Source organism: Ciona robusta, chromosome 1, assembly GCF_009617815.1.
Source record: "Ciona robusta chromosome 1, ASM961781v2".
In the NCBI taxonomy this organism is placed as follows: Eukaryota; Metazoa; Chordata; class Ascidiacea; order Phlebobranchia; family Cionidae; genus Ciona; species Ciona robusta.
In genome coordinates, this window is record NC_143235.1 from 6,247,330 (window position 1) to 6,273,665 (window position 26,336).

The 26,336-nt window shown below is 34.2% G+C and overlaps 2 protein-coding genes across 2 annotated transcripts; one reads left to right on the forward strand and one right to left on the reverse strand.

Moving 5' to 3' along the window:
* Window positions 1-626: 626 nt before the first annotated feature.
* On the reverse strand, window positions 627-10,658 carry LOC149741842 (uncharacterized). The gene is made up of 17 exons (XM_089892608.1): window positions 9,922-10,658; window positions 9,691-9,832; window positions 8,948-9,087; window positions 8,020-8,210; window positions 7,817-7,962; window positions 7,631-7,748; window positions 6,346-6,440; window positions 5,959-6,210; window positions 4,992-5,085; window positions 4,750-4,910; window positions 2,833-2,970; window positions 2,625-2,758; window positions 2,295-2,562; window positions 1,886-2,030; window positions 1,450-1,646; window positions 1,104-1,159; window positions 627-1,004 (listed from the first exon to the last, which is right to left on the reverse strand). The coding sequence occupies exons 1-17, from the start codon at window positions 10,059-10,061 to the stop codon at window positions 866-868; spliced, it is 2,556 nt and encodes an 851-aa protein (XP_089748734.1). The 5' UTR covers window positions 10,062-10,658; the 3' UTR covers window positions 627-865.
* Window positions 10,659-15,198: 4,540 nt separating this feature from the next.
* On the forward strand, window positions 15,199-26,065 carry LOC149741843 (secreted frizzled-related protein 1-like). The gene is made up of 3 exons (XM_089892621.1): window positions 15,199-15,880; window positions 19,757-19,831; window positions 22,072-26,065. The coding sequence occupies exons 1-3, from the start codon at window positions 15,295-15,297 to the stop codon at window positions 22,527-22,529; spliced, it is 1,119 nt and encodes a 372-aa protein (XP_089748747.1). The 5' UTR covers window positions 15,199-15,294; the 3' UTR covers window positions 22,530-26,065.
* Window positions 26,066-26,336: the final 271 nt, after the last annotated feature.

Below are 26,336 nucleotides of genomic sequence, written 5' to 3' on the forward strand. Positions count from 1 at the left end.
CTGAATCATTTGTTTCCGTCCATGCTCATCGAATTCTACTTACGTCATTCACTAGTGACGTCAAGATATGCGCAGATAATAGTCGTAAAATAAGTTATCTGTTTTCTCTCTCTCTCTCTGCCCCAGATGGCATGTGGATAAACAAGCAATAGTGGAAACAAGATTTGATGATTCCAATATTTCAAGGTAGGTAACAGCGCGCGGTAAAAATTGTTTAATTTATTCCAATATTTAAAAGGAAACATTTTTATAAAACTTTCTGACCATGTAGAGAAAGCATTAATATATCAATCTATTTTTTCCTTGTTTTTTTTTCGGCATAGAACTTCGTTCAAACCTATAAACTGCGCGTAACATAGTGAACAAAGGTCAGGTAATTTTAAACATTTTTTAGTCAGCAAAAAATCCTAAATTTTACACCTATATAGGCCTACCTCTGTCGAAGAGTGCTCGTTAATATCAATTCTATGACTGGCAGATAGGCAATGCAAATAAATATTGTGACGTTATTCATGTTGAGTGTAATAAGGGTATATATACGAATTTGATCTGTAGTCGTACACTTCGTATATATAAACATATTTATATACTGAATAAATAGGCTATACCGGTTTGGCACTAGACTATTGCATTATTTTTGTTTTTATTCATGTTAAAAGCAATGTACACTATAGTATAGACACTACCATTAGCGTGCTTATACACAAACATATCAATTAAGTTTAAAATTAGATTGTTCGTTCGCTTTTATCAGACACTTCAGAATTTTGTTAGTCAACGATTCACCATAACAAAGATATGTCTACTAATATTCAGAAAACTGTCACCTAATTTTTATAAAATGCTTAAGTATTATTCTATTCGTTTAAAGCATGGCGTTGCCATTGTAGAAATGATAGCTGTTGAATCCATAAAACTTGTGTCGTTTCTCACGATGCTTTATTGAGTGATGAAATTTTAAATCTTGTGATTTTTCAGCAATTTCATAGTGGCGCAAATTAGATCTGTAAATTAAGAAAAAAAAATGTTTTTTTAGAGTTTGTTTTTTGGATTTTGAGAAATAACTGTTTAAACTTCTGGTATAAAAAAGTTTGCAAAATTACCTTAAGTCCGGCGCTGTTTCTGGTAAAGATTCGTGTAGTCGCCTGTGTGCGTCACTCTAGATATATACACACATTTAAAAAAAGTTCAAAAAAAATCAAATGCAAAAATACAGAAAAAAAGTGGTGGAGTTATCCGCACATTATATTGCCCATAAGAATTCAACATTGTACTAGCATACGAAATTACCGTATTCCTTATTCTCGCATAGCCGGGTCAGCGAGGTTGTCTATTAAACCTGCTTACGAATCACCAAGCAGCCAACTAAGTGGCTGATTGCTTCTGTTTATTTTAATGTTTGTTTTAATTTCAGATGCTACTTAAAGATATTTTCCTAAATATATATACCTTGCTCCAATTATTTTGTATATCCATGAGCGATGACTGCGTGTAAGGAGTTCCCGGTTGGGATCGCCAGATAGGTTTAAATTCAGCACTAACTCGAGTGTCAAAATTCCATTTCCAGGAATCCCGTGGAGATGTCTTAACGTGGGCAAAGCTATCGCTCGTTGATGGTCGGAGCGCTGGACCAGGCAACAATGTTCCTGTAATGAAGAATAACATTCTTACATTTCTATGCATTATTTTGCAGAGCAAAGACCGAAATGATTTGTTTTTATATTTACACCTTAATATTATCAATTATTAAGTACGTGATATAGTCAATTAACCGGCTGTTGAAATAAAAAAATAAGGTATACATTTGTCAAAACTGCAAGCAGAACTTATTGGTTTGTTTTTATTGACGATATTAATATTGACTGATCTGTAAAAACATAAAAACCTGAATAAACGGATGGTTCGCGAATGGGGCGATGGGGTGTAGGAAGTGGGGTAGACGGCCTTTTTAATGTTGATTCCGTGTTCGACAAAGGGAATGTTGTAACTTTGAAGTTGGAACCGTATTCAGAGGTTGCAACTCTTATAACCTGCCAGGCAATTATGCTTTACAGTCGAATACTTTAATCTTAATTTAAAATATAAGCCTTTGTTTCTTAAAAAATTAGTAGTCAAATAATTGATGTGTAGTTAAAAAGTGCGTTATCAAAGGATAATAATTATAGTGAAATCACCAGCACAGCAATATATTTGTAACTTTTGACAGTGAGGCTAAGATACCTTACGACGCTTTAATGTTATATAAATGTATCATATATTCTATATCTTATTATTAGGTTATAAGAGTTATTTACTTCATTAAATGAAATACTCTTGCTGGATCCGGCTCTCGGTGGAGAACCTGGTGTTTTCAATATAGAGCCAGTGCTTGCACCGCTCATGGACGACAATGTTCCTGATCGAGCACCACTTTCCGCCTTACTGGCATCCAAACTTAACGAAACTGGGTTGGAGCGAGTGATGTAACTCGCTAGCACACCCTGGTGGTTTTGTAACGATGGGTCGACGTTTGATGAACGCGGACTGGGGGTTTCAGCGAAGTCTTTGTAACCCTTTAACTGCCTGTTGTTCAAAATATACAAGCCCAATATTTTCTTGGTTGTACGCATAGCCAATATAAATACCTGTTGTGTAAGTCGGTCAGTGACCCTATATCGCTGATTTTCTCAGTCGAAAACTTAAGTCCAGTTTTGTACCGCTCTTCACAGGAGTCAGTTTTCATTCGAAGTTCCTCCTCCTTGTTTTTATCCATAGTGATCTATCAAGGGCACCATGTTTTATCCGACGTTAATAGTTTCAGTGTATAACCAGATTTGGAAAATTTTGACAAACCTGTTCTGAATGTTGATCCAGCGCTTTGGGTTCAAGTCGTGTTCCCATTTGATCAAGTTTGTTTCGCAACGCTTTTAAATCTTCTTTTGATTGATACTGAGATTCAAGTTTTTTCAACTCGCGCATTCTCTCTATGTTCTGTAATATATGTAATACAAATAGGCACTGAAATAACGAGTAGATTATTAAAAACAGTTGGTTCTGTCTCACAAAATTATGTATTACTTATATATATAGTGTGGTAGGAACAGACGGGACTGAATGTAATATGTGCCTTTTAAAATTCTCTTTGATAGACGAAAAAATGTTATTATTTGACAGTATTATTACGGTTCCACAAACTACGCGGCAATTAAAATAGGGGGTTACTGTTGTTAATTTTCAAAATTCAATGTTGACCGAATACACTAACTTTTAATGACTTATAAAACACACAATAACACAATAATAATGTGCCCATTTTGAATGCTCAAAGAATCCTATTAAAACTCCCTAAATTTTGTATAGTACACGTGAGTTTGAATCATCAATCGAGTATCGCAATTTAATAAAAAAAAAGATGAATTATTTCGTACGGTTTAATTTTGTCCTATAAAATTAGTTTTAGTTTTGTGAAACAAAATGAGATATAAACATGAGAACAGTATTTTTATGGTTATATCGTGTTTAAAATATATCTATAAGGTTTACGTGGCAAAGAAAATAGCACTGTTAATTTCTGTGGGTTAACTACAAGTTGCAGGATACTATTAATACAAGAGATCACAGATCTAATGCATGAGCACGATATAAACTAATTAGTATAGTTTTAACTAACCCTAATACTACAATGGTCGACTGAGATCGATCAAAAACAAATCAAAAGTAACCAACAAAGCGGGTTTCAGTCGCCATTGCTGACTGTGGAGCAGTAGATAGAATTCACCTATTCATGTATTATAACTCATTAAACTTAAGACGTATAAGGATTGAAAGTTTGGTAAAGAATATGTGTAAGTACGCTTTGTACAACTCCTGTACCATGTGTTGACATGTAAACTTACACCAGTTAACCTTGTCGTCGCTTGAAGACTTTGTTTTTGTGAATTTGAAAAAAAAAAACTAAAAAAGCGAAGAAACGAGAGACGCAATTTTTATACCGAAGATAACGATAAAAAAGGCACTCGTCTACGCTTCGGTGCACACACGCTAATTGTGCGGTTTTAAATCTGAAAACTTTGTCTAAAAATTACAAAATTAGGATTTGATTTCAATCAGGAGATTAAACAATAAATGCTAGAATTGAGATAAGTGCGGGAAAATCGCCCTAAAAGCAACAACAACAACAACAACGCCAAGAACAACTGTTCGACGAAAAAGGATCTATATGACCATTACCGTGCTCAATAAAAACTTTCATCTTTTGTTAGGTCTTCTTTGAAAGGTTTGCCTTTAATTCAATAGTTTATACCTTAGGGTTGTTCAAACGTAATATACTGATATAATAACAAGATAATATATGGAAAATGCTGTATCCGAAATTTGGTCATTTGTACTTGGTGTTATTTTATAAGAAAGGGCTTGTGCAAAAACAGTGTAGCAATACCCAATTTGTAGTAAAAATGTAAACTTTATTAATAGTTAATATTATTTTTCTGTGGTTACAAGTTCATATACATTTGTAGAATGCAATATTAATCAAACAATACAATTTTTCATACAAATAATATACTGTAGGTAACATGTTAAAAACTATCGCAATAAAAAAATGTTTAAACTTGATTTTCAACGATTTTATGGTGTTTGAATTTCGGTTTAATAAATGTTAATAAATGTATGACGGTAATAATAGTAAGTCGTGCTATTACTTCAAAACGGTAATAACTTTTGATTTTTAAAATATTGGGCAATATTCCGCCTTTCCCCACTCTATTATACCTTAAATTTAATATCCCTTTCTTCCTGGTAATCCTTCAAGTAATATTTTGTTTCTTCTGGCAGGTTCACAAGTTCTTCTACTTTCTTAGGAAGATTTCGGTATTCGTTGTAAGGCAGGGATAAGTCGGAGTGGTTTTGGGCTCGGGCAACTGTTTGCAAACCTGCAACCCAAACCATTAAAAGGTAAATACAATACATGATTACCCAAATAAATATACAAATTAGTTTTTCTTTCTGCTTACCGTGTTCAGCATTATTCTTTAGTTGCAACTCTTTCCATTGTCCATCATCCGATTGCAAGTCCTTATCGGTCCAACATATATTCCTGTTTGGTACCTTTTATAATATGTTGAACAGAGTTAAAATACTATACTCACAAATATACTTAAAAAAGCGAAACAAATGCTTTATTTTGAAATTAATTATAAACACTTACACTAAAAGCCAAATGTCGCACAAGGGAAAAAGGATCTCATTGAGGCGATTACTGTTGTAAGTATTAAATAATAGTTATGAAAACAAGAAGACTGGCAAAGTCAAACTGGCTTAAAATCAATGTACAATTACCACAACCTGCCCATTTAATAATGAGTTAAAACAATATGCGTTGATAGTTACATGACATCAAACATTTTATTATAAAAGAAAGAAAGAAAGAAAGAAAATAAGAAAGAAGGAAAGAAATGAATGCTAAGTAAAAGCCTAGTACGTAGGTATGTTAAATCGAAAAAATAAATAATGATTAAGTCTATGTTTTAAATTGTTTTATGTAGTATAGTTTAGAAAGTAGAAACGGTCAACATGTCAAACTGTGAGAATGAGGCAAAACCGTGGCCTAAGAGAACATCTTACCCCGCTTTTGTGTGAATCACTAATTAGCACCTTTGTGTTTTAGTATATTTATGTGTGGTTTGTTCATTAATAAAAGTTTGATACTACTATTTTTTTCTATAACCCTGAAATCCTATATTATAAGTTTTGATAAATGGGACAGTATGTTCATTTGGTTTCCTATCTTCCTCACTATATTTAACCATGGTGCTTCAAACAAACTTTAAATAAATTCTGAACAAAAATGTGTTTTTTTCAAAACGGCGTGAAAATTCACAATTATTGTGTTTTGAGTGACGAGAAGTCTGGTATTAAACCGAATGTATAGTTCGCCTTCATTACAAATCATATAACATCATAAAAAGTCAAATTTCTTACTTCTGTCCTTTCTACAACAGGATCAGAAGTATTCCTCCCGGTCTTGTACCATTCATCGATGCGCCGTATAGAGTTTGGTGTAGCTGGCAACGACAAGTAATCTCGATTGTCGACCACATCCAATGTGGTGTCTGCTGAATGTTCATCTGGATATCGAATGTCCGCTTTGAGTTCTCTACGGTTCTGATACATCCGTGCATACCTTCCTTCAACTGGCCGGGACGGAAGGAATATCGGCGTGGTAAGTGGCATCTGACATAAAGCTTTATTTAATATAATGATCAGGTACTTTTACAATTCTTTTTTGTGTGCGTAAAACAGGCGCTTAAAATGATTTGATCACAAGGTTAGGCGAAAAACTTCAATGCAACATATTTAAACACAAACCAATTCGTTGTCAACTGTGTCGCTGCCGGATTCGATCGCATTAATCATTTTCTTGTGGTAATCATCGATATGCATGACGTTTGAAGGGCCGTTACCTATAAACACAATCGGTTTTTAAACCACTTTTGTTTTTTGACCACACTGGAACATAGCCTTTATATGCCCTATACGATATAAGGAAAGTATTTAAAACAAAGCGTTAGTGTGCATAGTATTAGTTTGGTCTGTTCTAGATGAACCCCGTGGTTAAAAGTCTTACTTTTAAATTATACAAATGAGCAATAAGTTCTTTCAATTATTTTATTATTATCAGTTTATTTTTAAAACGTATACGTATAATTGGATAGGGTGAGGTGTGGTGCGGAGCAAAGTTGCTTACTTTTTTCAAGTCACTTTTTACGGACGCATATTTGATTACAAAATTTGACAAAAAAGCATTTTTTTAAAGTATACGTATAGATAGTGTTTTTACTGTCCTATCTAAGCGCACGGCAAATCGATTACTGTTGATTAAAAAAAAGAACAGACACAACCGCTTTTCAATGGCAGAAAAATATTTGTAACGGTACTAATTTGGAATGCTCCCTTTTAGAAGCATCTATAAAAGAAATTTATAAGCTTATATTCGAAACATCAATCCAGGCATAACATCCGGCCCCACTTTGTACTTTTACATGTGTTTATTCTCGTGGGTAACTTTATCATTGTTTAGGCTACTGATTTAAAAAAAGATAATGTATAAAAATGTACGATATAGAATTTGTAAATTATAGTTCCAACTCTAAAAATACAGATTATTACAGTTAAAAGATGTATGGCTGTGGGAGAAGACGAGAATGTATAAACTTGTTTTTTAAAGTATATATTATTAATTTTTTTACATTTATGCATGATAATAAATTTTATCATTAATTGAATTTTATTATATATTATATTGTATTATTTGAACTACTTAAGAACTTTAAATGAAGGCATTTTGATTTCCTTGTACCGCCCAATACCCACTTTGGTACAGGTGTGAGAATCGCTAAATGGCCCCCGTGTTTTATTATTTGTTTTAATTATTAATGGATTAAAATAAATGTTCATGATATCACACCAAAATCGTTATAATATTTTGATTTCGGAAATAGTAATATATGTGTTTAAGGTTGCTATCTTCCCCACCCTAGGTACAGAGGTTCTATCAAAAACACGTAATGCGAAGCAAGGCAAATAACATCCGTTACTGTCTGCAGCTTAAAACCTTTTATAAACAGAAATTAACATTTTATATATAACAGACCAGTATAGTTGTAATCATAGGTCGTTTTCCATTGATCACGTTCGATGTTCCTTAAACAGTTTACAGATCTTAACTCCAAAGTTTGTTCTTCACTTCTTAATCTGGTATTCGGATGAACCTATCATTGACGTGACAGTTTAAGTCAAATGATGTTTGTGTTGTGGTATGTGATTATATTTCAATTACCATTTTTGGCGGAGTTGGGTAGAACGCTTGTCTTCCGCTTATTGGGGTCTTCTTCAGTTGATAAATGTTGTCTTCAGAATTCCAAACTAGAGGTTCTTTTTTGCTTGCTTGCGGATATTCCTGAATTTCTCTTCGAAATGCTGCACCTGCATTAGCAAAATAATCAGCCAGTTAAAACAATAGAAAAGATAATAATGCGCTACCTTTTGTCTTATCAACGACTGCAAATTTATGAGCGGAAGATGCGGCATTGGCATGTAACGGTGTCTGGCCTCGAATTGGATCTCCGTTTGTACGGTCATCGGGACTTTTAAAGCATGGAAAAAGAGCAAACCGTTCAATGTGTGAAGAATGCGGATGTTCCGCCGGAAATGGAAGATCTATCTGCAAGTTGCTGTAACGTGGAGACTTTAATTAAAAGTTTGTAGAATTGTAAAAACTCGGCATCCACACAACATGAAATTAGTAATTTTTATTACAACAATAACTGTGATTTACGTTCCTAAGACGTTTTATAAACGAAAATCGTTGTTGTTATGCCAGTTTTAAATGATATTAAAAACCCACCAAAATAAAATATATAGAGGGTTGGAAAAGAAGGGACACTTTGTCCGACGAGACATTTTTTTCATTTTCTTTTTACGGATCCCCATTCAATGATAACCAGAAAACAATGTTACAGAAATATTTGTCAGTATTATCACAACTTCATAAACCCCGCGTCAAAGCCAAACATGGTTCATATGCATTTGTAGGATACAATATTTATCAATTGATGTTCAAAGTTTATTATTTATTATTTCGTGTTATTTACATGTATTCCTAATAATAAATTAACTTAGTAATCAAAATTATTAATGATTTTAAAACTATCTCGTTTTACCCAGTATGTTTTCAAGTTTGTAAATGTACACCTGTTTGCGAATTGCTTCATAACTTCTCTTAAATAAATAGGAATGAAACTACCAACACGTTATTGTCAAATATTTAGGAATGAAACTACTAATTCGTGGTATAACTCCAAAATCGTAAACTCCAAAAATATTTTTTGGTTTTGGAAATATTGGGCAACATCTGCTTAAGTGTCCCATCTTTCCCCACTGCAATGCACGTATTTTAAATCATATCCACCTCATTTGTTTGTCTGGTGAAGATGGTAGCACCTGGTCGCTGGTACGCACATTACTTTTTTTTAGGTCTGTGACATCATAATACTGCGGTATGGGAAGATACCGGGAATCGCTTGCTCCAGTTCCATAATGACGATGTCCCTGTACAGTGTACATAAAATACCAAATAAAGAAGCTTACCTAATAAAAATAAAACTGATATGTTGTAAAGTGGGGGTTGACGAGACACTTATGTTTGTTTTGTTTTTTTGCCCTTATTAAAGGCATATATTGAATCCTGTCTAATTTGCTTATATGTGTGTCATACAAAACTGATATAGTTTTATGAGACTAAATGTACGAAATATTTGATATTTCAGCCTTTTTTATTAAACCACGATACTATATTAATACTTTAAACGCGCAAACTACAACATTTCGGAATCCGTTGGTTATAAACTTATTTAGCTAGCTATATACTAGGCGATTGGGCACATATATGCCCTCTTTACGTCTGTTGTATATAGGGTGAAGGGAATAAATTAAGCCTCCTATTCAAATTAAATTTGTTCACCGATGCAAAAGCCTGGTAACATTGCATCAACCTTATCTCTCTTATTATAGTTGGACTTATGATGAATTAAAAATAACTTGGTTGCACTATTTGTCGAGGGGGCGTTTAATACGCTGCTCGTTGTCCTGGGGGCGCTATTTAAAGTGTGAAACGATCACTAATATTGTCCGTCAAGAAATATTTACACAAACCTTTTGCACGACAACAGGAGGGTAACCTTTTAGCTTAATGAATTCTTCTGGAAGTTGTATTTTTTGCATTCCACCGTAATCGCGGAGTCTGCCCCAGGGCGCACGAGCTTGCTTTTTAACTGTCGATCTGTACTCTTCATATCTGTAAACGAACGTTAAAGCACATGTAAAACGAGTCATTGGATGCGTCTACTATTGAGAACAGACCATCAACAATTTAAGGCAACTTACCTATCTGGACTAACTGTGAATCTATCCTGTTGCAAAGGAGTAAAACTCTCGTTGGAAGCCAAGTTCTGAGAGAGATGATCAGACCCCAAGGTTTGATGGTAAAAATGACTGAGTGGAAGTGAAGCCAAGGCGGTAGCCATTTCAGGGAAGATTTTGCACAAATTAAAACTATTAATATCACCCTTTAACAACTATGATTACATGACATTTAAAAAATATATAAATCTTGGCCTCTTATAACTCGTTCTTACCACATACCAACTGACTTTATTCAAGATATAAAAGTGAAGCAAAGTTTTATGGCTTTAGAGCAAACAGCATAACTACGGAAGTCAATAGGCATCACGTGATACTGTGATGACACAACACAAAACTACTATTACTGCACAATCACTTAAAAAGGATTATTGCCAATTCGGATATAATATCGATTGAACATTTTATAATAATCTTTAGATCAATATTCTGTTGTATTGTTGTCCAATTTAACAATACGTTTGGGAACTTATATACACAACCTAACAATAAGGTGGTATGCCCAAAGCGGCTTTGTCAAGTTATATTGCCTTTTGTATCTCTTTATTCCTTATCTACCCTTTGCTTTAAAGTTTAAAGTTTGAACCTTGGCCTCTTACACAACTGATTTAAGGTGTAAACATTGTTGAAACTGTTAACTAAAAGTTATGTTATTTTATGATTGTTTAAACGCGTTTTTCCTGGTTTGCAAAATAACAAGCGACCTCCTAACATGCTCTGGTTTGACGGTTAACTACAATTGGAATGAGTGTGTAAACTACTCGAAAGTTAAATATCGTTTAAAGGTCCTTAAACAAAGACTTTTGGAACAAAGGTTCCATACAGTCTGAACTGTTGGCTTATAACAAAGGCGGTCAAACAATAATGTACAATAATTTATTATGTAAAACAGAGGCACATAATAAAAATAAGTTTTACAATATTGTGTTTTAAAGCAAGGGCGAAGGAATGTTGAACAAATAACCTGTTTCCATCTGAGTTTTGTTTGTATTCTTTATTTTAAAAAGTAAATAAGTTTAACAAACAACCTAATATAATATGTGTAATGCATTAACAATTTTAAGTCACGACAATGAGCTCAAAATTCTTAATAACCTAAAAACACATACCACATAATAAAGTTTGTAGGTTTATAAAAGCCCCGCATAAACACGTTTAAATCGAACGTACAGTTTTAAGTTACCTAACACCACAACAGATATATTTACAATGCTTTACCCCCAACATCGTTCTGTACAGTATTACTTACATGTTTACAAAGAAGTAGTATTATTATATGTCACCGAGACAACAGGGTGGTGTGGCCATCTACAATTGTATTATTTTGTCCTACACTATTGTTGAAAGAGAAAGGTTGCCTGGGTGAACCATTATCTTAAAATAAAAATTAAGATCAACTTTTGAAACGTAAGTCATCCATAAATAAATACTTCACCCGAACGTAATCTACAGTACAATGGGGGAAGATAGGAGACTTAGGCACATATTGCCAAATATTTCAAAAATAAAAATAGTTGACGGTTTTGGGGTAATGCCACGAATTAGTACTATAGTAGGATGAGGGAACATGGGACACCGTTTCATTCTATTTTGTCATCCTTTTTGGTAGTAAACAAAGAACATTCAAAGAATTATTAAACCGTATCCTCAGGACTTCCTTGGACCGTTGTTACTTGTTTAAAACACGATCATGATATTTGGATATTATGTAAAGGTGTCCCATCTTCCCCCATCCTACTATATCATTCCTTAATTGACACCAATTTAATTAAATATAATAAAACACACGAGGAGTTATTTAGCGATCCGCACAACAGGTAAAATTTTACAAATTCGAAAACACACAGGATAAGATGGGACAGCTTAAAATCATAGTTAATTTTGATTAATAAGTGTATTAATAATTAGGAATATACGTAAATAACACGAAATAATACTGTACGCTTTGAAATTTAAGTCTAAACATTCTTTTTCTTGCCCTACTGCTATAGTTTTTAACATGTTACCTATACATTACATTATTACATAACAATTGGTGTTGTTAGAACGCAATGGGTAATGTTCGAACTTCAATGGATAAAAATTGTATCCTACAAATGTATATGCACTTGTATTAACAAAAAATTGATTATAACTATTGATAATTTTTTTTTGCCAAAAATCAGGTATTAGTACTCTGTTTTTGGCACAAGCCACTTCTTATAAATTATCACCTAGTGCAAATGACCAAATTTCGAATATATTTTCAAAATATTATCTTTATATTATATCAATATCTTATACTTAAGAAAACCCCCTGAGGTATAAATTACTAAATTAAAAGCAAATATTTTAAAGTTTGGCAATGAAAACATTCAAAACTACAATGTGGGGGAAGATGGGACTCTAAATTTTAAATATATTCACATTATTAGTATTCTGCGACTTGTAGTTAACCTACCGAGTTTAACAGGCTGTGCTAGTTTCTTTATTATGTAAACTTCATATATATAACGTTAAACCGATATTTTTTTGTTGTTTTTATGAGACAACTAGTTTTATGAGACAAAATCAAACTGTACGAAGTATTCAAAGTTGTTTTATGAAGCTATGAAACTAGTTTAATCGTTCGCACACGCAAACTAAAAAAAAAACGTTGGCTTTACTATGATTTAGCGAGCATTAAAAAATAGCACCTTACTATTTCGCATTTTTACTTGTCTAAAGTATACTGTTTCTATTTTATATATAATTTTTAATATTTAAAAACAGTAAACAGCTTTGACGGGCGTTTTATAAAGTCGTGATAATACTGTCGAATATTTCTGTAACCTTTTTTTCCTAATTATCATTAAATGGGGGTCCGTAAAAAAAAATTAAAAAGGAGTCTCGTCTGACAAAGTGTCCCATCTTCCCCACCTACTATATATCAATCGCTTAAACACTCGTATATGTTACCTTATACTGTTGGACAAATGTTTCTTTATTAGTGACGGCTTTTAAGAATTACACTTTTTCTCAAGTTATAAGTTACATGTGCTATTAAATTTATAGATATTATAATTTATTTTAAAGATTATTAATAATATGCTTTGTGCGTAAAAGCCCCATTCTACCACATTAACATTCTCTAGAAATAAGTGGTGGTATAAGGACAAGAAAACAGTTATTCATTAACGTTGTTGCTATGTGTTCTACATACTAACTTAATTAAAAACCACATATTAAAAATGGAAGTAAGTAGTTATTAACAGTTTCTTGAACCATTTGAACATGTTTTTCTTTTCGTCGATAGCAGCTGTGTTTCCATACTCATTGTTGCTTAAAACTTAAGTAATATTACCTTTGAGTGTTAAGCTCTCTTTCTGGGTTTGAGGATATTACGCTCGATGGCGCAACGCAGTCACGACACGCTTTAAAAGAGAATGGTTTTAAAACATGGCGCCCTCTATAACGGTTATAGATAGAGGGTGCCATGTTTTAGAATAATACAATATCCTTAAACCATTAGATGCAATCTAAGCATAAAATGTTTGTGAATCTATTGAAAGTATTTTTAAAGCGCAGCAGTGTTTGATAAGCGAGAGATTTCTTTCGCTGTATATACAACTTTGCATTCATTCTGTGTTAACTTTTATTAATCGGAGTTAATGGCATTAATCGGAGATCTCTTAATTTTATTGAATGAGGTTTCTTTTGTGACGTGTCATTAGACGAACACTTCCTCTTAGTTCGACTATTATTATTCTAACCTAATTAAAGACACTCCCTCCATCTACGGGTTCTCATAGAATCTACTAATTACATAAAAGTCCAACAAAAACAAGTTTAATCGATTGACTCAAACTCGTTATCAGCAAACAAACGACTTGTTTACTTTTTTTCTTGTCCCGTTAACAGATTAGGAGTTGGTGCCAGAGGATTGATTTCATTGTAATCTGTTGGTGTTGTGGCTCCAATTTAAACAAACGTGCTGAAACTGGTGCAGCTTACAGGGCTTAAATTTGGTTACGTTTTATGCTACACTAATTTGATAGCAAAACATTTGTGCAGTGAATAGTTCGAAATGCTGCTGGAGTAACGAAATTTATAGGATAGCATATATGGCAGATGAAAGTCAACCCTTTCGTTGAGAAAATTCATGTTACCGTGACATTTTAGTCAATTAGGTGAGGATTGACATGGAGTTTCGCTTGGTTGTAGATTGTACAACACGACATGTATAACACGATAACATATATAATATTACATTCACATGCTTTGATAGTGACATCCCTTTAAAGAATGAATGTGACAAATACTAATTCATTTTTCATGGTTATGCTTCAGCGATTCGACAGCGTGTAAGAAAAAAAGCATCATCAACATTTAGCGAATTTAGAACTTTGTGTATGCCGTACACATGCCAGTGACAATAACCCTGCATACTATAGTTGCGGTTTAGTTTAGTGCGACGGTTAGAAGTTTTATATTAATATTTCAATAGATTTTTGCGTTCTAGGCTGTAGTGGTTCTTTTAAAGAAGGTATGATAAATTGTATGATATACAACAAAATATTTGCCATGTTTTACGAAACACTCTAGTGATAAATTAATTTAGCTTCGATCAGAGAAACACTATGTGTTCAACCACTGTTGATCGATAAGAGGTGCAAATTTTTTATCGTGAAATGGGTCGATAAGCCGGTACAACTAAGTACCAGTTGCTTGCTGTGTTTCCTCGGTAGACCGCCGATCCGATCTGCTGATTTCGAGTGGGCTGACGGGCGCTTGCGGGCCAATTAGGTTTCAATTTACGGCGGATATCCCGGTGAGGCGTCGATCTCAACAACCCTTCGATAGTTGCTTGGCATTTGTTGTCTCAAGTTGGTTTATAAGATAATGATCCCCTTTCCTAAGCTAGACAAGTTAAGATATTGGTATGTGCGACCATGTTATTTACGCTTTGTATTTGTCTACAACTACTGACACTCTCCCCGGAAGGTTAAAATTAAACAAGATATCCAGATGAATGCCGTTTTACCTCCGTTTAGTTTTTTAATTTTGCGTACAATCACACATGAAATAGATTTTGTCGGATCAACTGCATGGGATGGTTAAGGCGTATTCAAGCACTTTTCAAGTTTTTACATTCTGAACTTACCGTACAAAGGCGTTTCTGGTTCCTGTCTGGCTCGGCGCTAATCGGAATTTGACAATCTCTCTTCTCGTCTGCGCGAGAAAAAAGTTAACTAGGCTGTGGATTAGACCTAAAACTGTGATATCATCAGACAGTAGACATCGGTTGTCAGATACGGGTGGTGTGACCGACAAGCTTTAGTGTTACGAGTCTTGGTTTAGTTCTCATGTATAAAAACTATGTTTTTTCAGAGCCCCGAAATGGGATCATGGATAAAAGGAAACTGTTCTAGTAATGAAGACATTTTTATAAGCCTTGCGATATTAATATTATTAGTAAACAATGTTCAGAACTGTTGTGGCAGCCCGAAGTTCATGGCGGATGGTACAATGTACGCACGGCCTCCTTCTGTATGTGTCGACATACCGACGTCACTAAAACTTTGCCGGAACGTAGGTTACACGCGCATGGTGCTACCAAATCTTCTGAATCATGAGTCCCTCACCGAAGTTGTGCAACAGGCAACAAGCTTTGTTCCTCTGTTGTCAAGACACTGCCACGCAAACGTCCAAGTTTTTCTCTGTTCACTTTTTGCACCGGTTTGCATACCAACACCACCCGGTGAATCGATGAATGGCCCGATTCCACCTTGCCGCTCGCTCTGTGAATCGGTAGAAAGACGATGCGGCCCTATTATGCTGGAACACGGATTTTCCTGGCCACTCATGCTTAACTGCAGCAAGTTCAGCAACGAAGGTCTGTGTGTAAGTCCAGATGTCAATGGAAGCACAACTGCTGAACCACCTTTACCTTCGACTGCACCAAGTAAGTATTTTCACATATTATGTTGTTTGCAATGTGTATTGATATAATCACAATATCACGACTTTTTACTTCTATGCCACCTGTAACTGGTGGTTAGATATAGTATGCCAGTAAACAGCAGCTTTATATCTTCGTGACTTACCTTAACTATAACCATTTCCGAGTTGCGGTAAGGTCACAGACACAGTGTAACCAATTATTTGTTTTCCGTAAATGATTACATATTAAAATTTTCAGCTGCATTTTACTAATATTAGTATTTAAATGTATTTGTTTATTATAATTACTATGTACCGCTTAAAGTGCAATATTAACAGTTTGTTGCGTGTATGGGGGGTTTACCGTAGTTTTGAAATCCTTAAATACTTATTAGTAAAATATTAACAACTCTGGCAGAACGCTTCAGGACACAAACGATAAACATTGTTTGCTGATCTTAAATCCATAAAGCGACTCATAGCAGCTGGCAGAGCATGTTCTTATTTTTTCTTGAAATAAAACGGCGGATACCAAACAACTTCTCAATTATTAAGAAATGGATAACTTTCCCATATATCGTCTTAACAATTCTTTCCAATCAAGGGTTGATATAAGTCTTTGTTATCTACAGCAGTTTCGCACATTTGTAATGACGCATTGTCCTGTGTAAATAATATTCGTGTTCCAAGTTAGTGACGCATATACACCCTCTTTAATATCAAGTAAGGTTTTCAATCTCCTTTAATGAAAAAACTACTGTGCGTGGTTTTGGTTTATCGCCTCCCCCTTGGTTTATAGCACAGACTTGGTCGTTTTGTGTTGACATCGTTATGATGTCACACGGCTACCTGATTTTGGTTAATTGGCCCACACTCGAAGTAAAGGTGCGCAAATATTTGAAAATGGCCTGTGCAGAATGATAGATTAAATCTGGTGTTCACTCTGTGGCAATGCTCGCCACATTAAGTGAATGCGCCAGACGATAAGCAAACATTGTCTATGTAGCTTTATAAGATCAAGGTTCTGCCATGAAAACAAAGTCGGCTCATGTTCCTATAAGACCTCTACAAGGCTAATGAATTCAATTATCTGTTTATTCTAATTGTTTCCTTTCGTAGTTTTCAACCGCCCGCATTTTTCTTAAGGTAGCATTTGTAAAACGTTACTTTAATTAAGTATTGTTGGCGTCTGTATGACGTATTCTAAAGCTGCGCAATTCAGAAATGTGGGTGGCATTACTTAAGTACTTCCGAAATATTCGTTAATGGTATTGTGCCTGTGACCCGATGCATTGTCACTTTCAGGCAGAGTAGTGTGTGATAATTGAAAACGCCCACTGATTCGACATATTTTGTTTGCTCTCAGTGGCGCGTCATTAAAGTTGGGTGGCGTGTCTCAAAACATTTATTTAAAATCGAATACAGGGTCGTAGAGTCTGGATAATACGACTACAGGACCAAGCAAATGCCATGTCTCGTTAACCACAAACCTCTCGACAAAAGTGGGAAGGTGGCGACATACCGAAATATATTTGCCCCGTGACTAATGCCCACGCGAAGTGAGTCCTTCATGGGTTTGACCCATGTCTAGGGCAAGCGCCGAAGGTCTAACTTTTTTACCATTGTGTTTTGAGCTCTATTCCTCTTTGGTTGTTGCCACAAAAAGCAGATTGTATCTGAACGCAAGTGACAACCAAAATTTACCCACTTATACAGACATAAACCTTATATTATTTCACTACTGATACAAAACTTTGGCTAAGTTCCGAATTGCTTTAGAAATAAAACATCTTTAATGATTTAACATTTTTTATAAATACTGCTCAATTCTTAATTTATTGCTGTATTGGTTTAAATAACCAAGTATCTGTAATTAGTGTCAAGATTTTCTCCAACATCTTAAAAAGACAGCACACTGTTTAGACTGTTGGTGATCGCCTCAAGCACAGATTTGTACACTAACAACAAACCAACTTAACAGTGTTTCCGCAGGAATTTTTACATTTAACATGTACCTTAGATTGAATAAGTGTTTTAAACTGGTCATGCTCAAATTGACGTAAATTCCTAAACGAGGTTTGCAAAATATTTTCTGGTTAATTCATGAATAAGTATTTGTTTATGAAACACGCGTTTTGGGAAAACACGAAAAATTGACGCTTTGCGTGTAACAAACGTAAACATTTTTACCGCTTGTGACAAATTTGGTTTGAATTACGTTTAAGTATATTTTACAATTGCAATGAAACTTGACATATATTTTATACACAAAGATTAATTTTTATTTCTATAATTTATTTCCATAATATCTATTGTAAAGTACGGAAATGTGGGACACTTAAGTACATATTGCCTCCGAATTTAAAAATCGAAACAATGGCGACTTTGGCGTCATGCCATGAATTTGTAAAGTCATACCTTTATTAATTGACACCTAAAATAAATATATTGAATGGGTTATTTTGCGATTTGCACGACAGGTGGGGTAAAATGGGATACTTCAAATTTCTTCGATTAATAAATGAGTTTACTATTAGGAATACAGCATACAGGTAAATACCACAAAATTGAAATTGCGCTTTGAAAACCAAGTTGAATCATTCTGTATCTTTTCCAACTGCTGCAGTCTTGGCTCTTGGCATTGTTTTAACCAAAGTAAATAAATTATACAATTGATATCTATGTTTTTTTGGTTTGAACAACAACTGCCATTATTAGATAAACAATTTATAAATATCGTGTCTTTCAAATGTATATAAACTTTTAATAAATAAGAATGTTTAAGCATTTTTATATTTTCATATCAAATTTAAGCTATATGACTGATTTTTTGAATATATATTCTTCATGCGTTTTCTTAAAGTTAAAAAAAAAGTTAAAGTTTGGAAGAAAATACCTACAAAACTGCAATGTGGAATAAAGCTGGACACTAAGTTAAAAGTTTTCTCTTAAAATTATTCTGCAACTTGTGTATAATTAAATAAATTTAACCGACAGTGCTGCAAGTTAAATGTACAAATTTGAACTGGTATTAGAGTGTGCTTATTTTAGCCATAATTTAAGACAAAACCGAAAACTAAAACTAATTTTACTGCATAAAATCCAACTGTATATAAAATGATTCGACCTATTTTTATTAAACCACGATACTTGATGTATCGGTTAAACACGTATAAACTACAAAATTTCGCCTGTTTTAAGGTGAGTTAGTGGGCGTTTAAAACCATCACTATGCTAGTACGCCCTTTTCAACGTTCTATTTAACACCAATATTTAATAGTTACAAACAGTTGATGCGCTGTATATAGCCGTGGAATACTGTTCAATAATACCATAACATGCTTTTTCGTTTATTATCAAAATGGGACTGTAAGATTTATGTTAAAACAGTTTCTCACTACACCCCGCATCTAATTAAGTTTCACCCAACGTCGGTTTCACCCCATTATATAAAAGTGTACGAAAATTCGTGAATAGTTTGGCAATTTGATACTGAAAGTGAATTACTCAAATTTTACTATATACTTAAAATATCTAGAATTCTTTTCCACTTATTATCTTCACAATTTAGGTTGCGTTTTGAATTTAAAAACCGAATTATTTTCTCCTTCGTTATTAATTTGTATGTGTTTGAGGTAAATTTTAAGTGGCTCTTGACCTACTATGCCACACCACTGAGATCAAAGTGGTGTATTTGCTACACAGGCATGGCAAATTGAAAAATCACTTCAGCATAAAATAAACTTGTAATATTGTTGAACAAATCAACGTATCTCACTTATTTAACTTAAAATATAACAAGAAACTTATTCCAGGTAGTTACGTTTATTTGTTCTCTTTCTAGTTACATTTTTCTCTCTTTTAACGATTGTTAAGTCCATTTTTTTCACTTTTGCAGATCCAGTTTGTCCACCTTGCAGAATAGAATTGCAGAGAGACACCTTACTTGATAACTATTGTGCAAGCGAATTTGGTAAGTTTATGGTTTTATGCTTTCTTTGTTCCACTAATTCTTGGCGAAATGAACATTTAATAATCTAAATCCAATCACACAAACTGCTTTCTCTGAGATTTCGGCGAGTTATTAGTTCACGGTATATAATTGTTGTTGGTGACTGGTGAAAAATTTAGAATTGGGAATATTGTATATTTCGAGCTGTTAGCGGGACAAAAGTGTTGATTTTCCGTTTAGGCAATGTTTATTAAGCAACGCTAATAAAAAATAACTCTTTTAAACATATACCGCCACAGGAATTATGTATATACAATTATCGCTTTATACCCGGCTCAAAATAGTGAATAAAATTAATATTGTTCTTCCTCAACTCGGTTAACAAACGTAACGGTTTAGTATTGAAATTAACACGAGGTATAAAAGTTCGGCATATCATCACGTGAATGAACAATCGTTCTTTGTTCTAAATTTGTTGATGCATCTTCCCATCGATTGTCGATGGCAAATAGAAGCCCCTTTCTCACATTTTCGCGCTTAGTCAACCCTGTGCAAAATTTAAACCTTATAAGTTGAGCTTACAAAATTTATGTTACCATAACCTAAAAAAAGTTTTAATGTCGTCAAAGAGTATACCGCGAATTTTAAAGTTTACATTTTATCTATTTTGGACAAATTTAACAAGCAGATGACGTAACCTGTATATGTATGAACCTGTATGAAGGTTTCCGTACAAAGGGTTTAATTCTAGTGGTGTCAATACAGGATATAATTCATGTCGTGCTTATACGGAAATTAGAACTTTAATGAGACGGTAACTTCTTTAAACCTTACAATTAAAGGCGGCTCTGTTATCTTGTTCCAACCGATTAAAGAAACCCATTTCGTGCAATTAAACGCAAATTGCGAACTTCGCCCACAGACTAACGTGCTGTGCATACTTAGACTTTAAGCCTACACACAATCATGTTGACTGTTTCCTAGAATTTAGGAAAGATGAAGTGTATAATTGTGCCCACTAATTCCAATTATCAGTATATCACCATCACGACTTCCGAATACAAATGTTGTAAAGTAAAATAGAGATAACCGATAACGAATTAAATAACATCAAACATAGAAAAGAGAAACCTAAGCCCTACTATCACGCGATACGTTTCATAATTTTCGCAAGGCTCAATTATCATTCTGTTGAACATGACGTGTTCTGCTACGTGAAAGAATGTTGACACTCAACAGTTTCCCATGTCGCTTTATATATAGGTTGGTGGGAAAGATGTGATACATTTTTATTTTAATTTCTTGTCTCATTTGGTAGTAAATACATGCAACGTGTATTCTCTTGGCTATATAGTATACACCATAGGCCGTTGTTAATTGTTTAAACCACGATTAGGATATTTGGATACTATGTTTTAAAGGTATCTGTCTCCCCACCCCAAAGAAGTAAACTTCATTTTAATAATTATCTACTTGAATGTATTGGAATCCAATGGTTGCTACCATACAGGAGAAGTCAAAATAGTACGCTGCATAAAATTCCTTCTTGGTTCAATAAATATTTCTATATTTAAACCGCTAACATTATTTCCGTCTGGACAAGTTATAACGAATGGTATAATCAATAGCCGTCGATATTAATATAACAGTATTGTTGCTAAAGCTAGTATTAGTCAGAGATGTCTGGCGTTGTTGGTGGGGTTTGTCAATGTCTCACATATAATAACATACGTGTTGGCCGAAACTTATCGATTGCTATTAGAAATTTTGTTATATCGGTTAGAGTACGAAGTGACAACAAAGAAGTAGCGGTTGAGAAGCAATTGTTTTATTGTGTAGTCATTAAAATAATAAATTTTGAAGTCAGTCTGTGCATGTGTTTTAGTAGATTTAGCTTCAGAACATTTCCAATAAAAAATATGTGAAAGTTACTAAACCTGATGGAAGCGCGGTTATTTGGAATTTAACCGTTGGTCCAAACACCGCTATCATTAGTCCTATATCTTCACGTGTATTAAGTACAAATGACATTTCTTTACAAAGTAAAATGAGCAATGTACAGAATTATGCTATTTTTAATAAAAAAGAGGCGTCAAGTGAAGTGGCATGGGTAAGGGTTTGAGTGAACCAGTGCTTCTTTAATTGAGCTTTTAAAATTCCGTGCGTGCATGAGCGAATGTCCATCTTTTATCTTACAGACAACCGTAACACTTCGTAGCTACCTGAGTTTAAGATTATAAATGTTTTATTTTTGTTTTTAGTTATTAAAATCCGGGTCAAGAAAATCAAAAATAAGAAAAGTCGGGGAATTCGAGAAGTTTTTGCCGATAAGAAGAAAAGAGTAATTTATAAAAATGGGCCACTCGACAAAAGAGATAATAAAAAAATGAAACTGTACGTGATCGGTAGAAAGAGATGTACGTGCCCTCAGTTGGACGATGCAGTCACTAAAAAACCCCGTCGAGGTCGATCGGAAGCAGATGAGCACTCACGTTCGAAACGGGGCGCAAGAAAAAAAAAGAACAAAAAGGGAGGAAAAAAGAAAAGAAAAAAGAAAAAGTTTTACCTCGTAATGGGTAGAAAAGATGGAAGAAAGCTTAAAGTCACAGTTATTCATGCGTGGGATAAAAACAAACGTATCCTGAACACTGCTGCTAGAAACAACTTTGGCGCAAGGGATTGTCCATCCTTTGATAGCACTGGTTCTGCTGGGAGATAAAATCACCTTGTTTGTATCTCTACGTATCAGCACTGCCACCATGTGGACAAAATAAAACGGTTGTACAGGAACATTATCCCGTATTAATGCGGCTGCCCTTGATATTAAATTCATTTTGTCAACCGTGTGCTATCTAATAGAAGAATGTTACTTAAACTATCCAACAACTACCCTGTATGTTGTTTTGCCAAACGTTCACGAAACGAATTCATTTAGAACTGGTACCTGTATACGTTTATATATTCTTTCTTGCTGCCGACTTGCAAATTTTAACACGACGCTAAAATAGTTGTATCTATAATCTTTCACGACAAATTTGCTTTTGCTATACCAAAATCGCCATTGCGTTTAATTGTCTTGCTTTGTGTTAAAAATATTAAACTTGTATTTGCTATTTTTAAAGCGCATTAGAAAAAATGTAGAAATTCGTTTTTTTGTTCGGTATCATAGACACAACGTCGCGTATAATTACTTCTTGATAGTTAAGCCCAGTTTTGTTCATTAGTATATTCACTGCAATTAGTGCTGAGGCGCATTTGATGTTTTTTCTGTGAGAAACAATTATCTGGAGATTCAAGTATAGCATACCAAGTTCCGGAAAATTCGCCAAAAGGTTTGTCCAAACGATCAAACTGTTTTAAATCTGCAAGCTATGTTATCTACATTACTTTTTAATCAACGAAGCATAGCTGATAAAGGGGCACGTAGTCTATCATAATACGTTGCTAAAAGGAAAGGCTGGAGAGAGTTTTTCGCACAGCTATGTGATTTCTCGATGAAAACATTGATCTGTGGTGAAAAAACGAAACATTGATCTGTGGTGTGTACTAACTGCTAAAAAAGTTTTAAAAGCTAATTTTTTTGTAGCAAGGGTGTACACGTATTATTGTAACACGGATGTACAATGTACACGTATTGTTGTAACACGGATGTACAATGTACACGTATTGTTGTAACACGGATGTAACCATACGTTTGTTTATTGTATGCACGAGAATTATGTTAATTCAAGAGTTTGGAAGTTGTGATTAATAAATAAACAAGGTAAACAAATATGACGTTGCAACAGTATTACATCACGAAAGAATCTATCTCTTTGTACAACACAGCATATGCAAAACAAATACACAATGTTGATTTTATCTTAGCTCAGTATGTAAACATAATCAGGCGGAATGTACGCATCGCGCATTAAAATGTGTTCATTAACTTTAAAGAAAGCACGTTTTTTGCACAATTTGCTATGAATCTTGATTTTTTGCATACAATGCACCATTATTTCCGAGTGCCAACAGATAAATGCTCAGATTTAAAACGCCATATTGCCCAAATTAATGGAGATTTATTAATTTTGAATTACCAACCCTCCTATTGAATGGTAGTAACCAAAGTTAATAAAGCGACGTTGGTTCTTTCTAACTCATTCAATGTGTATAGTTAACAAACATTAACAACAGGTTGTAAATTTAGGGGATGTAGATGTAAATATGGATATAAACACTAAAGAACCAGGATTCACATATTGTTTTTATGTATATATTACAGTTCCAGCTGCGGTTCTTATTTTTGGAGAGCTAATACGCAAAAATGCGAAATATTATAGCACGATGGGGGAAGATGGGACACTTTAGCACATATTGCCAAATATTTCCAAAATCAAAATAAATTGCGATTTTGGGGTAATACCACGAATTAGTTCTATCATTCCTTTATTAATTGACAACAATTCAAAAATATATAATAAAACACACGTGGAGTTATTCAGCGACCCGCACAACAGCTGAAATTTTACAAATTCGAAAACACACAGGATAAGATGGGACAGTTTAAATCATTGTTAATTTTGATTAATGAGTGTATTTATTATTAGGAATACACGTAAATAACACAAACTAATACTGTACGCTTTGAAAACCAGGTTTAAACATTCTTTTCCTTGCTTTACTCTACTGCTATAGTTTTAACATGTTGCCTATAACAATTGGTATTGTTTGAACAAGAATGGGTATTACAATGCGGGGGAAGTTGGGACTCTAAATTGAAATATATTTACATTAGCAGTATTCTGCAACATGTAGTTAACCTACCGAATTTAACAGGCTGTGATAGTTTCTTTGCCATGTTAACTTCATATATATAACGTTTAACCGATATTTTTTTGTTGTTTTTATCTCAAATTAAAGTCATATTGACCCCTGCCTATTTTCTTCATGCTTATATCTCAGTGTTTTTTTTTTACAAAACTAAAACTAGTTTCATGAAACAAAATCAAACTGTACGAAAAATTCAAGGTTGTATTATGAAGCTATGAAACTAGTTTAATCGTTCGCACACGCAAACTAAAAACATTCATTGGCTTTACTATATGATTTGGCGAGCATTAAAAAATAGCACCTTACTATTTCGCATTTTTTTACCTGTTCAAAGTATACTGTTTCTATTTTACATATTTTCTTAATATTTAAAAACAGTAATCCGCTTTAACGGGCGTTTTATAAAGTCGTGATATTACTGTCGAATATAATTATGTAACCTTATTTTCCTGATTATCATTAAATGGGGGTCTGTAAAAAGAAAACTCTCGTGTGTTTTAATATATTTTATTAAATGGTTGTCAATTAATAAAGGAATGATAGTACTAATTCTTGGTATTACCCAAAATACGTCATCTATTTTGATTTTGGAAATATTTCTAATATGTGCTTAAGTGTCCCAACTTCCCCCATTGTACTATATACCAAATTATGCTGGCGTGATCGGACTCGCGTGATCGGAAAATGACAGTAGTTATAACACGGGTGTTCATACAACCACGCGACAGCTTTCGAATTACCAAGTATACTGTTTGTTTTTTTCATTTTGATGTGTGGCTTATAATTTGGACAACCCACTAGTGACCACTGGGTTGGAGCAATTGCCGTCAAGTATCTTGTCCAAGCTAGGACATTTAGACACCCGGCCACGAAATCACACGGTTCTGTACCCTCAGTTTTAGTAACTGTATTTGTTTGTTCGTCGAATCGTTATAACATTCTCATCTCGTCATTTGTTAATCTCGTCATTTTTTGTTAGTAAATTGCGATTACACAACAGTATATATAGCAGGCAGAAAATGGTTTGAAGGGAAAAAGGAGTGGACGTATGGGCGTGATACATGGCGATAACGAGGTTAGAATGAATAGAACATAATTGGAAGCATCGGTGCTAACTCGGTTAACAAGAAGTTTGAATGTGCTGACGTCGTGTCTGAATTGACCGGCGCCGTGGCATAGTGGTTAGCGCGCTTGCCTGTAACCCATAGGTAATGGGTTCAAGGCTTGACGCTGCTACCTTTGTGGGCGTATGTGTCCTTGGGCAAGACACTTAACGGCAATTGCTCCAACCCAGTGGTCACTAATGGGTTGTTCAAACTATCAGCCATACATAACAATTATAGAAAAAAAAAACTCCCAAAAAATAATCACCCACAAGTAACATACATGGTAACTCGTAAGCTGGCACGAGGTGTTAAACCCGTGTTATAACGACTGGCGTTTTCCGGCCACGCCAGGATAAAGTAAGTTACATTTATTCATAAATTTGTACCATTGTATTCGGGTGGTCATTGTATTCGTTCCGACAGCGTCTCGGGGCATGCGCAATAGCGCCCGGTAGAAATATAGTATGGGGAGATGAGACACCTTTTCGTTTAGTTTTCTCTTTCCCTTTGGTAGTAAACAAAGAACATTCAATGAATTATAAAACCGTATTCCCACGACTTCCACAGACCGTTGTTAATTGTTTAAAACACGATCAGGCTATTTGGAT

Coding starts and splice junctions, on each gene's coding strand:
- LOC149741843 (XM_089892621.1), top strand. CDS start 15,295: ATGTTTTTTCAGAGCCCCGAAATGGGATCATGGATAAAAGGAAACTGT. Junction 15,881..19,756: donor TTTACCTTCGACTGCACCAA/GTAAGTATTTTC, acceptor TCACTTTTGCAG/ATCCAGTTTGTCCACCTTGC. Junction 19,832..22,071: donor CTATTGTGCAAGCGAATTTG/GTAAGTTTATGG, acceptor TTTTGTTTTTAG/TTATTAAAATCCGGGTCAAG.
- LOC149741842 (XM_089892608.1), bottom strand. CDS start 10,061: ATGGCTACCGCCTTGGCTTCACTTCCACTCAGTCATTTTTACCATCAA. Junction 7,963..8,019: donor AGTCGTTGATAAGACAAAAG/GTAGCGCATTAT, acceptor TTGCTAATGCAG/GTGCAGCATTTCGAAGAGAA. Junction 1,647..1,885: donor CGAACCATCCGTTTATTCAG/GTTTTTATGTTT, acceptor TCTTCATTACAG/GAACATTGTTGCCTGGTCCA.